A 16,256-nucleotide genomic window follows, 5' to 3' on the forward strand; every position below is an offset into this window, starting at 1 on the left:
AAAATTCCCCAATATATAATATACCAAAATACTAATGGGACTATATTTAAGTGTCAGTTGCATCAAGTTCTCTCAACTTTTCTGTAGATTTTTGTAAGCACAAATAAAATTTTAAAATAAGAAAATTATTGCTATTTAAAGTAAAGGAAGAATTTCCTCTTCTGTCTCAGGACACTTCCTTTAGAAAGTTTATAATTCTAAATATATTCTCCTCTCTTTGAAACATGTATAAATCTAAATAGGCCTTTTCTCAACCCTGAGGGTCTCTCAGGAACCTGCGATGCATGGCTGTCAAATGTGAATATCAAGGAAGGTTAGTAGAGATCTTCAGCTCTTGTGGGAGGTTAGGAGCTCACCTTCAATAGACACTTGGCTCAAAGTTGCAAAACTACCTTCTGTCATAACAATAGGAGGAGTGTGTTTTCCCTCTGGGCAAGGTCAATTTGCCAACACAGATGGTTACTCAGTTACCTACTTAACAATCATGAAATTCATCTGGAGAAATAAAAGACCCAGAATAGCTAAAGCAATTCTAAGCAGGAAGAGTGAAACAGGTGGTATAGCGATACCAGATTTCAAACTATACTATAGAGCAATAGTAACAAAACAGCATGGTACTGGTACCAAAACAGGTGGGTAGATCAATGGTACAGAATAGAGGACACAGAGACCAATCCACAAAATTACAACTACCTTATATTAGACAAAGGGGTTAAAAGCATGCAATGGAGAAAGGATAGCATTTTCAATAAATGGTGCTGGGAAAATTGGAAATCCATATGCAACAAAATGAAATTGAATCCCTTTCTCTCACCATGCACAAAAGTTAACTCAAAATGGATCAAGGAGCTAGGAATCGAACTAGAGACTCTCCATCTAATAGAAGAAAAAGTTGGCCCTAATCTCCATCTCGTGGGGTTGGGCTCCAAATTCCTTAATAGGACACCTATAGCACAAGAATTAAAAATCAATAATCAACAAATGGGACATATTCAAACTAAAATGTTTTTTCTCAGCAAGAGAAATAATAAGTGAGGTAAATAGGGAGCCTACATCCTAGGAACAAATTTTTACCCCTCACACTTCAGATAGAGCACTAATCTCCAGAGTATACAAAGAACTCAAAAAGTTAAACAACAACAACAAAAAAACCCCACAAACAATCCAATCAACAAATGGGCCATGGGCTGGGGATGTGGCTCAAGCGGTAGCGCGCTCGCCTGGCATGCGTGCGGCCCGGGTTCGATCCTCAGCACCACATACCAACAAAGATGTTGTGTCTGCCGAGAACTAAAAAACAAATATTAAAAAAAAAATTCTCTCTCTCTCTCTCTCTCTCTCTCTCTCTCTCTCTCTCTCTCTCCTCTCTCACTCTCTCTTTAAAAAAAAAAAAAAAACAAATGGGCCAAAGATCTAAACAGACACTTCACAGAGGAGGATATACAATCAATCAACAAGTACACAAAAAAATTCTCACCATCTCTAGCTATCAGAGAAATGCAAATTAAAACCACTCTAAAATACCATCTTACTCCTATAAGAAAGGCAGCCATTATGAAGTCAAACAATTCCAAGTGCTGGTGAGGATGTGGGGAAAAAGGTACACTTGTACATTGCTGGTGGGACTGCAAACTGGTGCAGCCAATTTGGAGGGCAATATGGAGATTCCTTGGAAAGCTTGGAATGGAACCACCATTTGACCCAGCTATTCCCCTTCTCAGACTATACCCAAAAGACCCCTAAAAAGAGCATACTACAGGGACACAGCTACAACAATGTTCATAGCAGCACAATTCACAATAGCTAGACTGTGGAACCAACCCAGATGCCCTTCAACAGATGAATGGATTAAAAAAAACTGTGGCATTTATACACAATGGAATAGTACTCAGCATTAAAAAAATAACAAAATCATGGCATTTGCAAGGAAATGGATGGCACTAGAGCAAATTATGCTAAGCGAAGCTAGCCAATCCCTAAAAAACAAATGCCGAATGTCTTCTCTGATATAAAGGAGGTGACTCAAAACAGAGTAGGAAGGAAGAGCATGAGAAGAAGATTCCCAGGAAACAAGGAAAAGAGGAGGGAGGGAGAGGGAGGGAGAAGGGGAATTGCATGGAAGACGGAAGGAGACCCTCATGGGTTCACAAAATACATATACGATGGTGTGAAGGGAAGGAAAAAAAAGAGAGAGAGAGATATAAGTGTCACAGTAGAATGGGTAGAGAATAGTGATGGGAGGGGAGGGGGAGGGGAGTGGAGGATAGGGAGGGCAGCAGAATACAACTGACACTAGGATTGCTGTGTGTATACACATGGATGTATAACCAATGTGATCCTGCAATCTGTACACGTGGAAAAATGAGAATTCATACCCTATTTAAATCAAATGTATGATATGTCAAGATCATTGTATTGTCTTGAGCAACTAATAAAAAAATCACCTGCTTAAAGTTAGGATGAACTATGTATCCAATAGTAGTTTCCTACTGGTTTTCCTGAAAAAGGATTGTTTATTTCGAAAATATAAATAATGCATTGTATCTGCTTGGCTCTCCTAAGGGCAGGTGAGAGAATTTTGTCTGCAATCATTAAGTGAATGATCTGTGATATGCATCACATTCTGATTCAATGTTTATTCAATAATAAAAATCACTTTCTCTCTACTACCTTTTTGGACAGAATATTTCAGTTGGAAGGAGAGTTTGTTTTTAATTATAATTCAATATTTTCAAAATTATATAAGGGGCTTTATTATGTTTAAATAGAAAATACACTTTATTTTTTACATTAGTGTCTATTTTCCTAATTGATGATTTCTTTATTTTTTTGTTTATAATCAGTTAATAATCATTTGATTGGTTTAGCTTATTCAAAGCAATATGCTCCCTTCTACTCCAAATTCTTTTTATTGGACGCTGTCTGTTCCATTTTTTTCTGCATGGCACACAATAAAGAGTTTTAAGCATGAGAAGTGTATCAGCACCATCTTGCTGCAATGAGAACCTCCACTAGTCTCCTGTAGAAGTCAACTTAATATTTTCTCTGATTTTCAAAGCAACTATTTTCTAATTTGTTCTGGTTAGCCTTTCCTCTGCTTTGTTTTCTGATTTAAAAATATTCCTGTAGTTATTTATTTCCTTTATCCTCCATTGTTCCTTTGATCACCTTCAGCTGTGTTCTATATCGGGCATGCACAAATTGACCATATAATCTAACATTCAATTTAGGACATTCTGAGAGTGAAATGATAGATTAACAAATGCTGAGAAGTCATGCACTAGCCAGGACTTTATGTCCTAAGCACAACTGGATGTATGCAGGATTGCCTGATAAAATAAGAATGCCTCATACCTCTAATCCCAGAGACTTGGAAGGCTGAGGATGGAGGTTCTCAAGTTTGAGGCCAGCCTCAACAATTTAGTGAGGCCCTAGGCGAGTTAGCAAGACCCTGTTCCAAAATTAAAAATTAAAAAGGGCTAGGGATGTAGTGATGTTTTAATCAGTTTTTTCACTGCTGTAACTAAAAGGATCTGATCAGAATAACTGTAGAGGAGGGAGGAAGGGTTTATTTGAGGTCTCACATTTCAGAGGTCTTAGTCTATAGAAGGGCTGGCTCCATTCCTCAGGGCTTGGAGTGAGGCTGAATATCATGGCAGGAAAGGATGGCAGAGGGAGCAGCTCATGTCATGGTGATCAGAAAACAGAGAGAGACTCCACTCTCTAGATACAAATATACACCCAAAGCCATGCTCCAATTCCTACCTCCTCCAGGTACCCCTACCACTTCAGTTGTTACTCAGTTAATCCCTATCCAGAGTAAATCACTGATTGGGTTAAGACTCTTACAACAGGGCTGGGGATGTGGCTCAAGTGGTAATGCGCTCACCTGGCATGTGCGGGGCGCTGGGTTTGATCCTCAGCACCACATAAAAGTAAAATAAAGATCTTGTGTCCACCAAAAAACTGAAAAATAAATATTTAAAAAATTCTCTCTTCTCTCTCTCTCTCTCTCTCTCTCTCTCTCTCTCTCTCTCTTTAAAAAAAAGACTCTTGGGGCTGGGGATGTGGCTCAAGCGGTAGCGCGCTCGCCTGGCATGCGTGCGGCCCGGGTTCGATCCTCAGCACCACATACCAACAAAGATGTTGTGTCCGCTGAGAACTAAAAAATAAATATTAAAAATTCTCTCATTTTCTCTCTCTCTCTCTCTCTCTCCTCTCACTCTCTCTTAAAAAAAAAAATAAAAAAATAAATAAAAAAAAGACTCTTACAACATAATCATTTCTCCTCTGAACCTTCTTGGGCTGTCGCACATGTGAGCTTTTGGGAGACACCTCATATCCAAACCATAACAAGCGGTAAAGCACCCTGGATGCCAAATTAGAACTTGGTTTCAGATAAAAAATGATTTTTTTCCTCCTCTTCCTCATTTATTTTTAGTATATGTTTTCCCCATGACAATCCTACTCTGAATCAGCTCTGAGGAGAAAACTGAACAGACTGTGCCCAAGTCAAAAGAATCTGGGATAGAAATTGTCTATGGCTTAGAGTAATGGTTTATTGATAATAAATCAATAAAGTAGTTATGAATAAATTATTAACAAAAAGATAAGCAGATAGGTAAGTAGGTAGGTAGGTAGAGAAATGAATCAATTATTAACAAAAAGATAAGCAGATAGGTAAGTAGGTAGGTAGGTAGAGAGATGAAATTCAGCTTTTACTAAGCATCTTGTATTTATATTTATTAAATTTAGTATAATATTAGATGTGTGGTCATTGTAAACATGTTTATCAGAACAGTTTTCCTCAAGTACGGTAAATTGTTAATCCCGAGTAGGATGGATAATTCAACATCTACAGTATGTTATGAAAAATAAGTCAATAGGTTAAATGTAATAAAACTAGCAAATAATGTGTGTATAATTTAAGTGAATAGAAATAAATTCATTTATAAGACAAAAAAATACTTCTTTATTCTTTTGGAGAAAATTAAGTTCATTTTTCAATTAGGACACTGATGGATAAACATTATTTAAAAGGCTAAAGAAAATAAATCATGTTTTTTTAAATATATTTTGAAATGTATTTTCTCTTTTCCCATTTAAGTTTCCAAAAATATTTTGAGGAAAAATACAAAACTATTTTGCTATATTAAAGTGATCCCATCACTTTTTGGCATTCCACAATATACAACATTTTCTCCTACTGTCAAAAGAATAAGTGTCTATTGCTAGTAATTCCTTTATAATTCTCTGAATTTTCTTTCTTCCTCCCTTGGCAGTTACAGTTGAGAAATGTAAAGAAAGACTGTGCCTGAGCTGGCTGGTATTGGTAGCTCATTTCTTCCCCCTTTTGGTAGCTTAGTTCTACACTGATCTTTAGTCAGTTTAACAAAAGAACCAGCTGATACAGCTCTGGGGGTCCCCCTTGTCCACAAACAAAGGTAGGGTTTGTTTGTTTTATTTGTTCTTTTTAGATATACATGACCGTAGAATGTATTTTGACATGTTATACATACATGGAGTATAACTTATTCTAATTAGTATCTCCTTCTTATGGTTGATCATGATGTGGAGTTACACTGACTCTGTATTCATATACAAGAGAGGAAAATTATATCCAGTTCATTCTACTGTCTTTCCTATTCCCATTGCATCTCCCTTCCCTTCATTACCCTTTGTCTAATCCAATGAACTTCTATGCCGCAGTCTGGCTGGGCACAAAATCATGAGCCACTCAAACAGGAACAAACTTTATTTTTGAAACTCCCGCCAATGCCCTGTATGCTCCTGGGAAATATGCCAACCCACACACGCGGCATTCTCCCGGGCCACACTACCCCAACAGGAAATCCCTCCTCCGGAATTCCCTCCTACCGCACTTTCCCAACCAATGGGAACTCTTTGGGAGTCCCACTAGAGCTCCAAAGTAGCAGGCTGAGGTGGACAGCAGAGGTCTAATATCCATTTGAATGCAGATCTTAACATAATCATATCATCTCAATGGCTTGCTGGCATTGTGCGTCATTACTATTTGGCTATGGCTCTTAGCACTTCTATTTTTCCCTATTACCTCCCTTACTGTGTGTTAGCATCTGCATATCACAGACAACTTTTGGCCTTTGTTTTGGGGGGATTGGCTTATTTCACTTAGCACAATAGTCTCCAGCTCCATCCATTTACCAGCAAATACCATAATTTCATTCTTCTTTTTAGCTGAGTAATTATTGTGTTGTGTATATATACCACATTTTCTTTACCCATTCATCCATTGATGGGAAGGCTAGGTTTTTAACATCCTCTGGCACCATCAAAGGAAGTTTTTCTTGTTGCATTGTCAAAATCAAGCAGCCATTCTCCATTCTCTTTCTCTATCTTTCAGTATCGATACATATGTAGAGTGGCAGTATGAGGCGAGGTCCTCTTTTTACATGACAAGTCATCTCCTCCTTGCCCTGGCACGTCTCTGTGAGAGAACACTGGTCAATGATGTGTGCCTTTCTGTTTTCACTGCCAATGTTCTCCAGGATACCCACTTCAGTGTCACTGGTTATTTTTGGCATAATGTGTGTCTATGTATGAGACATACTCTCTGAATTTGGGGAAGCTGATGGTGTCATTGGACCAGATATGTCTTTTCATTGTGTATTTATGACACCAAAAGAGACCTTTTACCTAGATTCCAGATTGAATCCAGAGAATCAAATCACTTCATTGCATTGCAATCACTTGTAAGTCATTCTGAAAATCTCCCTTTGCTCTTTATAAGGTTTCAGATAGTAGAACCTTTTTTTTTTTTGTACTGGGAATTAAACACAGAAGCTGAAACACTGAGCTGCATCCCAGCCCTTTTTATTACTATTTTTTTAAATTTTGAGACAGGGTCCCACTAAGTTGTTGAGGTCCTCACTAAGTTGCCAAGACTGGCCTCGAATTTTCAATCCTCCTGCCTCAGCCTCCTGAATCACTAGGATTACAGGTGTGTGTCACTGCACCTGGCTCCAGACAGAGAACTGTGAAGGAAAATAAATATTTTAAAAGATTTCCATTAGGTTTTGCTCCTAATATATTTCTTCTTTTTAAAATGGACTAGAGTTTGAAAAAATTATGGAAACTTTGTTTAATAAGCCATGGGTATTTTATAGTGTAAATTATAGAGTTAAAAAAGAAATATTGGGTGAATAAATACATTTACAGATTTTTGTAAATTATTTTAGGATGATCTGAGTTAGGTGAGTTTGCTTAAGGCACAGGTGTGAAATATAGTTTAAAGAGTAATCCTCAGTGGTTTATAAAGCTATCCCACACGCACCTTTGGAATAAATTGAGGACTTTTATAATAAAAATCTTATTCTTTGCTCTTCTCTAAAACAGAGACAGGTTCATATTCTGAGCACATGAAAAGGCCAAACCTCTTTATTGTCTTCTCTGGCAGTTTCTCATTTCTGTATAGTGCCCTCTGCCAAGTTAAGCTATAAATCTTCTTTGTTGACTTAACTAAAAGCTATAAGTAAATGATTCTGCTATATATATAGGAGATATTTTTTTTTTAATCTAAAACACTGGAATAAATAAAAAAATCACCCAGCAGAGAACATCATTATTACTTGTCCTATTGTTTAAGGTATTTTGAATCAAATGTTTAATTTTAGAATAAGTTTCACAGAAACATTTTGGATTTCTCCTCATTTGCTTCTGTATATTTGCTGTGTGCGGTCAGGGCTGGCAGACTACAAATTATATTTCCTATGCTCCATTTTTTCTAGCAAAAGATCAGAAAGATAAAGAGAAGCTTTTGGCTCCTCATTCATACCCAGTGGTGGTAGTTGTGTTGCTGAAGAACAGGTAAGTCTGAACTCTACAGTCCAGATGCAGCAGAACTCTTCTATGCAGAATGATCCTTAGTCAGTGTTCCAGAATCACCAAATGGTGAAACATCGGATGAAGCATCAGGTGTGTTCTCCAAGTCAGGAATCTGAGCAGTTTCCAAGCTCTCATTTTCTAAGCTCTATGATACCTTCTTGCTCCCTAAACCCCAACACCATTTTGTTCTAGATATTCCAGCACCTTTGTCACCTGTTATTTCCTGTTATTTCATACTTAAATTTCTAGTGTTGTTTCTGTTGTTCTGACTGGACTGTTCTCCTGAAAAAGTACCCTTAAAATAAGATTTTATTAGAAATCCTGCACTACAAATAGAATGTATGTCCTTGACACCATAAAAAAGAGGAACCTCCAAATTGTGCTCCCTAGAAAACAAGGCCTATGTTTTCACAAAAGAATGATAAATTGTATTCATGCTTCTGAAATGGAAACCAAAGTGGTGTGCCAAATTATTAATTCAACATAGGTTTTGGAATATAAAGTTTACTAAAGCTTTGTTTTCAAAGATAATTTTTTTTAACTTAAAACATCTTTGGGTGATGATTTTATTAGGGATTTTTACTAAAGATTTAAAGAAAAATTGATACCAATCTTTACAAGCTCTTCAAAAATTAAGAGGGTGAAGTGCTTCACATCTCACTCTATAAGACCAATATTACCTTCATACTGAACAAAGACAGCACAAGAAAGAAATACAAGTCCCAAAATTCTCAACAAAATGCTATCAGATGGAAGCTAGCAACATATAAAAAAGATTACCTACCATGCTATTATGCTTTGGATATGAGATGTCCCTCAAAAGCTCATGTGTAGGACAATGCAAGAAGGTTTAGAGGAAACAGGATTGGGTTGTGACAGTGTTAACTTGAATGGTGAAATTAATCCCCTGATGAGATTAATTCAGTGGAAACTGAAGGCCAGGAGGATTTGGCTGGAGGAGGTGGGCACTGAGGCATACCTTTGGCATATATATTTTATATCTGGTGAATGGAGTCTCTTTCTGCTACCTGATAATCATGTGTGCTGCTTCCCTCCACCATACTCTTCTGCCACGAGGTCAGCCTCATCTAGAGCCCCAAGGAATGGAGCTGGCTGTCTACGGACTGAGACACCTCTGAAACCATGAGCCCCCAAATAAATTTTACCTCCTCCAAAATTGTTCTTGCAGAGTGTCCTAGTAACAGCAACTAAAAAGCTGAGTAAAACACATGAGTAAAACATGCTTAAGTGGGATTTATCATAGGAAGTCTGGAGGAGTATCTGAATGGATGCAGAAAAAGCATTTGGCAAAACCCAATCCTGTTTCATGATAAAAAATACTCAACTAACTAGGAATAAATGAAAACTATTTTCAAACTGATAAAGGATGTGGGAAGCCATTCTGACACGTGATTGGGTGACTCCCATTAAGGGCCTGAGGCGCTTTGGCTCTGTCGAAGCTTTCCCGGCCCTTTCCTGATGAGAGAGCCCATCCGTGTGGGGGTGTGCCTGACCACTGACCCCGGGGACCCAATCACTGACCCTGACCTTGGAGTGCAGCCCCCCCTCAACCTTCATTGGATGGAATTCTCCCCTGAATCTCTTGTTCCCCAATAAAAGGCTACTCCCCGGCATGTTCACTCTCTCTCTCCTGCTAGCCCTGAGTAATCCTCGCTGCCCTGCTGGGCAGTTAGAGGAGGGAACCAGAGAGGGGAGCCATCTCGGACCTAGCAATAGAAATAAGGTAACTGAGTCTGTGTGTTTTATCTTGATCTCTTCTAACTAACTTTATGCCTAGAACCTCATTAATGAAACCATTGCGCAGGTCGCGTGGTAGAATTGGCGCCCACAAGGGGGGCATTCTAGATTAGTTAGGTTGAGTGGGAGCGCGCTATAAAGATAAGGATAAAAATAAAGATAAAGGAAGAGGTGACATTTGGGTCACAAAAGTACCTGGAGTTATTGAAGGAAAGAGACGTTAAATTAATTAAAATGGGAAATTCAACTTCTACGGATAAGGAAATGTACCTGACTATTTTAGACAGTATAATTAATCAGAAATGAAAAAAGACAAAGAAAACTCAGTTATTACAATTTTTAAAGATTGTAGGTGAATATTGTCCTTGGTTTTGTGAACAGGAATCTCCAAATTTACTTACTTGGGAAAAATTAGGAAGGAAGTTACAGAGAGTCTGTCTTTCTAATGAACTACCTGGAGGCATAGAAAATATTCAGAAAACTTGGACGGCTCTAGAAGTTTGTCTTTTTGAATATATGGGCCAGAGTTCGAGGCCCCCTGAAGACCTTTTAAAAGGCATTCAACGAGCTGTTAAGTCTATTCAAATGGAAAATCAGCCTGAGGCTAAATTAATTCCCTTGCCCTTAAGCCCTTTAAAAACAAAGGCACTAGGGGCCAAGCCAAAGGTTAGAAATGTGAACTTAAACTCGCAACCCCATGCGGAGGATTCAGATGGCACGGATCAGCCCGCCTTCTCGCCGCCATCATTTTCTCCTAGCGGGAGCCAAGCAACAATACGGGGAATTCCAGGGGAGGTCGCAAAGTGTGACGTCACTGGTGCCGACCAGGACAGCCCACGAGTTTTACTGGGACAGAGATCACAGACAGTTTTCTTAGGACCTTCAAAGACAGTTGAATTAAATCCTGAAACAGGGCCAGAACAAATCCCTACTGGGATTTTCAGGCCGCTTCCTGATAATACTGTAGGTTTAATTTGGGGACGTAATAATTTAAAGGGAGCCATTGAGGTGATACCCTGTGTGATAGATTCAAAATTTAAAGGACAGTTATATGTTACTGTAAAATCCAATTATGCCCTAAGGCTCACCCCAAAGGATACTATTGCCCAATTAATATTATTGCCTTGTGTCTCAGAAAGGCACCTGCTGGTAGATTCAGTTTCTAAACCGCCGGACAGAGTATACTGGTCACAGTTAGTACGGCAAGAACACCCTTTATTAAAACTTAGAATTAATAATAAAAAATTTCCTAGGTATAATAGACACAGGGGCTGATATCTCTGTATTGTCCAGTAGATTTTGACCTAGGAACTGGCCTTTGCATGTACCACCAGCTAACCTAGAGGGAATAGGACAGGTTTCACAGCCTGCTCAAAGTGCCAACTATCTCCGTTGGGAAGATTCTGATGGGAACAGTGGAGTATTTAAGCCTTATGTATTAGAGTCTTTACCAGCTAACCTATGGGGAAGAGATATTTTAGCCAAAATGGGATTGTTATTAGTTACCCCAAACTCTATAAGGTCAGTTGAGGAAGTTAATCAGAGGTATTTTCCTGGAGATGATAAGGAGACCCTTCAGGAAGAGTATCTGTTTACAAGCCAGTCTCCACGTCAAAGATTAGTAAATGCTCCAAACCAAAATTTTTACTAGGGGCCCTGAGTACTTCCCCGATCCCTAAAACAGCTGAAAAAATCATGTGGCTCAAAGAGGAGCCTATATGGATTTCTCAGTGGCCCATCTCAGGGGAAAAGCTTAAAATAATCCATAGATTAGTCAAGGAACAACTTCAGGCTGGTCATATTGAACCAACGCTTAGTCCTTGGAACACACCTATTTTTGTTATTAAGAAAAAGTCAGGAAATTGGAGATTACTACAGGATTTAAGGGCAATAAAGCAAGCAATTCAGCCTATGGGATCATTACAGCCAGGACTTCCCTCCCCCACAGCCATCCCTTTAGATTATAGCTTGATGGTAATAGATTTAAAAGACTGTTTTTTCTCTATAAGGTTACATCCTGAAGATTGTGAAAGATTTGCTTTCACTGTCCCAGCAATTAATTTTAAGAAACCTGTTAAAAGATATTGCTGGAAGGTACTTCCCCAGGGAATGCGTAATAGTCCTACACTGTGCCAAAAATACGTTGATCAGGCGATAGATCCCATAAAAAATAACTTTCCTGATACATATATTATTCATTTTTATGGATGATATATTATTGGCTCATGCTAATCCAGAGGTACTTTCAGAAATTTTTACTCAGTTAGAGACTTCACTTACAGCAATGGGTTTATGTATAGCTCCTCAAAAAATTCAAAAGGTGTCTCCTTTTCAATATCTAGGTCAGATAATTCAAAGATGTACAATCCGTCCTCAAAATCTTCAGATAAGAGTTAAAGAGTTACATGCCCTTAATGATTTTCAAAAACTATTAGGAGATATTAATTGGCTGAGGCCATCCTTAAAACTAACTACTTCTGAGTTAAGTCCTTTATTTCAGATATTACAAGAAAATCCTTCTCCAACCTCTCCACGTCAGCTAACCTTGGAAGCTAAAACAACCTTAAGAAAAGTTGAAATTGCAATTAAAAATGCACAGCCTCCTAGAATAGATCCTAAAGAAATAGTGTATTGATTAATATTTCCAACTGAGCATACCCCAACAGGAGCCATATGGCAAAGATTAGGAGTTATTGAATGGATTTATTTATCCCACTCCCCTCAAAAAACATTAATTCCTTTTCATGATTCTATAGCTCAATTAGTAATTAAAGGTAGAACTAGGATTTTACAATTAATTGGATCTGAGCCTGATATCATAATTATTCCATTTTCTGATCAACAGACTAATTGGCTTTTTCAAACTTCTAGCTCATGGCAGATAGGTTTTGCTGATTTTCCTGGGCAGATAGATAGCCATTATCCTCGTGATAAGATTGTACAATTTGCATCATTAACGTCACTTATTTTTCCAAAAATTGTACGTGCTTATCCAATAGAGGAAGATTTATCAGTGTTCATGGATGCTTCCAACTCAGGTAAGGCAGTTTTTTCAGCTGTGTTCACACAGAGGTAATACAAACTTCTTATACTTCTGCCCAAAGAGCAGAGCTTCAAGCTCTGATTTGTGCCTTAGATTACTTTTCAAATGAGCCTATTAATATCTATTCTGACAGCTTATATGCAGTCGGAGTTACCAAAAATATTGAAACTTCAATTATTGGGTTTACTTCATCACAGGAGTTATTTGAATTATTTCATGATTTACAAAAGACAGTGCTAATGCGAAAGTACCCATGTTTCATAGGACACATAGGTGCCCATACTAATCTTCCTGGACCTCTAGTTTCAGGTAATGACAAAATTGATAAGTTAGTAGCTTTTTGTCAACAGATGTCTTCATATGACTGTGCACTAGCTTCCCATTCCTTGCATCATCAAAATGCTTCTAGCTTATGTAAAAAATTTAATATTACCAGAGAACAAGCTCATCAGATTGTAAGCCAATGCCCTAAGTGTGTTATTCACACTCCATCTCTGCCATCAGGGGTAAATCCCCATGGATTAAAACCAAATCAAATATGGCAAATGGATGTAACTCATATTCCTCAATTTGGTAAGCAATGTTATGTGCATGTCATAGTGGACACTTATTCTAGATTTATTTTTGCCACAGCACGTACTAAGGAAAATACTCAACATGTAATTTCTCATTGCTTAGCAGCTTTTTCCATTTTAGGGTGCCCTATGCAGATTAAAACAGATAATACTCCAGCTTACGTAAGCTCTTCTCTTCAACAATTTTGCCAAGAGTTTAAAATTAATCATAAAACAGGAATTCCTTATAACCCCCAAGGTCAAGCCATTGTGGAATGAGCTCATTTATCTATTAAGCTTCAATTACAAAAATTAAAAGGGGGGAATAGGATTGTGACTCCCCAAAATAGCCTTAATCATGCCTTATTTGTTTTAAATTTTTTAAACTGTGACTCAGAAGGTCACACTGCTGCTGAGAGACAAATGTCTCCCTCAGTAACAGGCCCTTTAGGCAGAGTTCTGTGGAAAGATTTACAGACTGGTCAGTGGAAGGGTCCAGACCCAGTGATAATGCAGGGTAGAGGCCATGCTTGTATCTTCCCAGAAGGTGCTTTCCGTCCTATTTGGGTTCCTGAACGTGCTATCAGACATGGAAGAGATAGAACCCACACTCAAGCGACTGAGGATCGACCCGGAGGAGCCACTACCCAGAAGGAGGAGATATCGAAAAAAGATGAAGAAAGACCAGATTGAACCAGCTGAAAAGCTGATTTCATGGAAAGATGTGAAGAAGCTAACAACCCAGGCTTCCCGAATACTTCGATGCCTAGGAAAGAGCAGGACCCCAGTCTTGATGGTAACAACAGTAATTGCCCTACTGGGCTGTCAGGTAAAGGGGAATCAAGTAGACACTTATTGGACATATTTCCCAGATCCACCCCTGGTACACCCAGCTGTGTGGACTGGAGAATCTATTCCAGTATTTCCTAATGACTCATTCATGATGGGAGGATTTACAGATACTCATATTACTCCCAATCATGTGACTAGATTTAAATATTCTGGCTACAGTGCCCAATTACCTTTGTGTTGGTCACATGATAAACATGCTGGCTGTCTGAAAGTATCATTCGAAGAAAAGACAGCGATTGGTAGACCTAGACTGACAAATAATTCTATTTATGGGGACTTAAAACCTAGTACTAGATCAGTAATTAAGATGGGACTTTCCCATAACAAGCCAGTCATTTCTGCAAAACCTCCACCGATACCCCACTGTTCAAATAGTTCTATAATTGAGATCGGCACCTTTCCTAAATGGATGGATTGTGTAAATACCTTTCCTGTACAACATAAGGTGTCTAAAGATAGTGGGTATATTTTAGACTGGTCTCCAAAAATTGATAAGAGACAATTACGAAGAAATTCTGCCATGACACCTGCAGGATATGTTAGTAATATTTTGACTTATAGTGAAGGAGGTGTTCAAAAAGATATTTGGCGTTTAATGGCTGCCTCAGAATATTTACATTTTACAGATAAACCTTTACCAAAATTTGTCAGCAAGAACTGTAAAGAGGGATCTTGCTTTGGCTTAAGAGCTTGTGTCCAATCTCCTTATGTTTTAATTATTGGAAATGTAAAAGTTAAATGGATAGATGACAGATATATTGTTACTTGTAATAAGTGCAACCTAACCAATTGTATTACTAGGTATAATGGAGAAAAAGGAGTGCTGATACTTCATCAGCCCTCTTTCGTTTTATTACCTGCTAATATTTCAGAGCCATGGTATGCTGATGCTGGTTTACAAGTCTTGCAGCAAATTCATGCCCAGCTAACAAGACCTAAACGTGCTATTGGAGTCATAATTGTTGGTGTTTTAGCGCTGGTCTCATTCATTGCCTCAACTGTCTCTGCGTCTCTGACGTTGTCTCAGAATGTTCAGCATGCAAAATTTCTTAATAATTTAGCTCAAAATACTTCCAAGGCTCTGCGTAATCAAGTAAATATTGATGAAAGGATTGAGACTAAATTAAACGCCTTAGAGGTGACTGTTATAGACATAGGTAATGAACTTTCAGCCTTAAAATTTAAAGAAAGGCTTAAATGCCATACTAATTATAAGTATGTATGTGTTACAGCTGCCAAGTACAATGCTTCTCTCTGGGATTGGGAGAAGGTTAAAAACCATTTATTAGGTATTTGGCAAAATAGTAATAACAGCTTGGATATTCTGGAACTTCATCACCATATCCAAGACATTCAAAATAATAGAGCTGATTTTTCAGATCCTTCTTCTTTGGCTAACCAAATATTGAAGTAGTTAAATGGATTCAACCCTGGAAATATTCTTAAACACTCCGCTTGGTACATTATTGGATTATTCTCTTTGCTGTTAATTCTCTTTTGTGTTGTAATCATAGGATGGCGAGTCTTTCAATCAAGGATCCAGAAACTCCAGAGAGTGAACCGCTGCCTCATTGTTAAGAAAAGAAAGGGGCGATAATTCTACCACGCGACCTGCGCAATGGTTTCATTAATGAGGTTCTAGGCATAAAGTTATTTAGAAGAGATCGAAATAAAACACACAGACTCAGTTACCTTATTTCTATTGCTAGGTCCAAGATGGCTCCCCTCTCTGGTTCCCTCCTCTAACTGCCCAGCAGGGCAGCAAGGATTACTCAGGGCTAGCAGGAGAGAGAGTGAACATGCCGGGGAGTAGCCTTTTATTGGGGAACAAGAGATTCAGGGGAGAATTCCATCCAATGAAGGTTGAGGGGGGGCTGCACTCCAAGGTCAGGGTCAGTGATTGGGTCCCCGGGGTCAGTGGTCAGGCACACCCCCACACGGATGGGCTCTCTCATCAGGAAAGGGCCGGGAAAGCTTCGACACAGCCAAAGCACCTCAGACCCTTAACGGGAGCCACCCAATCACGTGTCAGAATGGTTACCCACAAAAGGAGGTTCATGAAAAACTTGGAGATAATATCACACTTAATGGGGAAAGACTGAATTCTTCCCTCTAAACTTAGGGGATGACTCTTGTCATGCCTGTTCAACACTATACTGGGTATTTTAACGAGATCAATTAATCCA

At 38.5% G+C, this 16,256-nt stretch overlaps 1 protein-coding gene across 3 annotated transcripts in view; it reads left to right on the plus strand.

Annotated features, from left to right (window-relative positions):
* Positions 1-16,256, plus strand: part of LOC308649229 (endogenous retrovirus group K member 21 Env polyprotein-like) — a 78,557-nt gene that overhangs the window by 32,283 nt on the left and 30,018 nt on the right. For 2 of the 3 annotated variants that reach the window (XR_014022042.1, XR_014022043.1), the window contains exon 2: positions 7,767-7,845. Coding sequence is in view for 1 of the 3 variants with exons in the window: in XM_081294763.1 (XP_081150889.1) it covers positions 13,808-15,484 (1,677 nt within the window). In the remaining 2 variants the exon portion in view is untranslated. Of the gene's footprint in view, positions 1-7,766; positions 7,846-13,805; positions 15,850-16,256 lie in introns of those variants that run through there. The other variant, XM_081294763.1, reaches the window with a different exon arrangement.

This window comes from Spermophilus citellus, assembly GCF_964194105.1.
Source record: "Spermophilus citellus genome assembly, chromosome: 5".
NCBI lineage: Eukaryota > Metazoa > Chordata > Mammalia > Rodentia > Sciuridae > Spermophilus > Spermophilus citellus.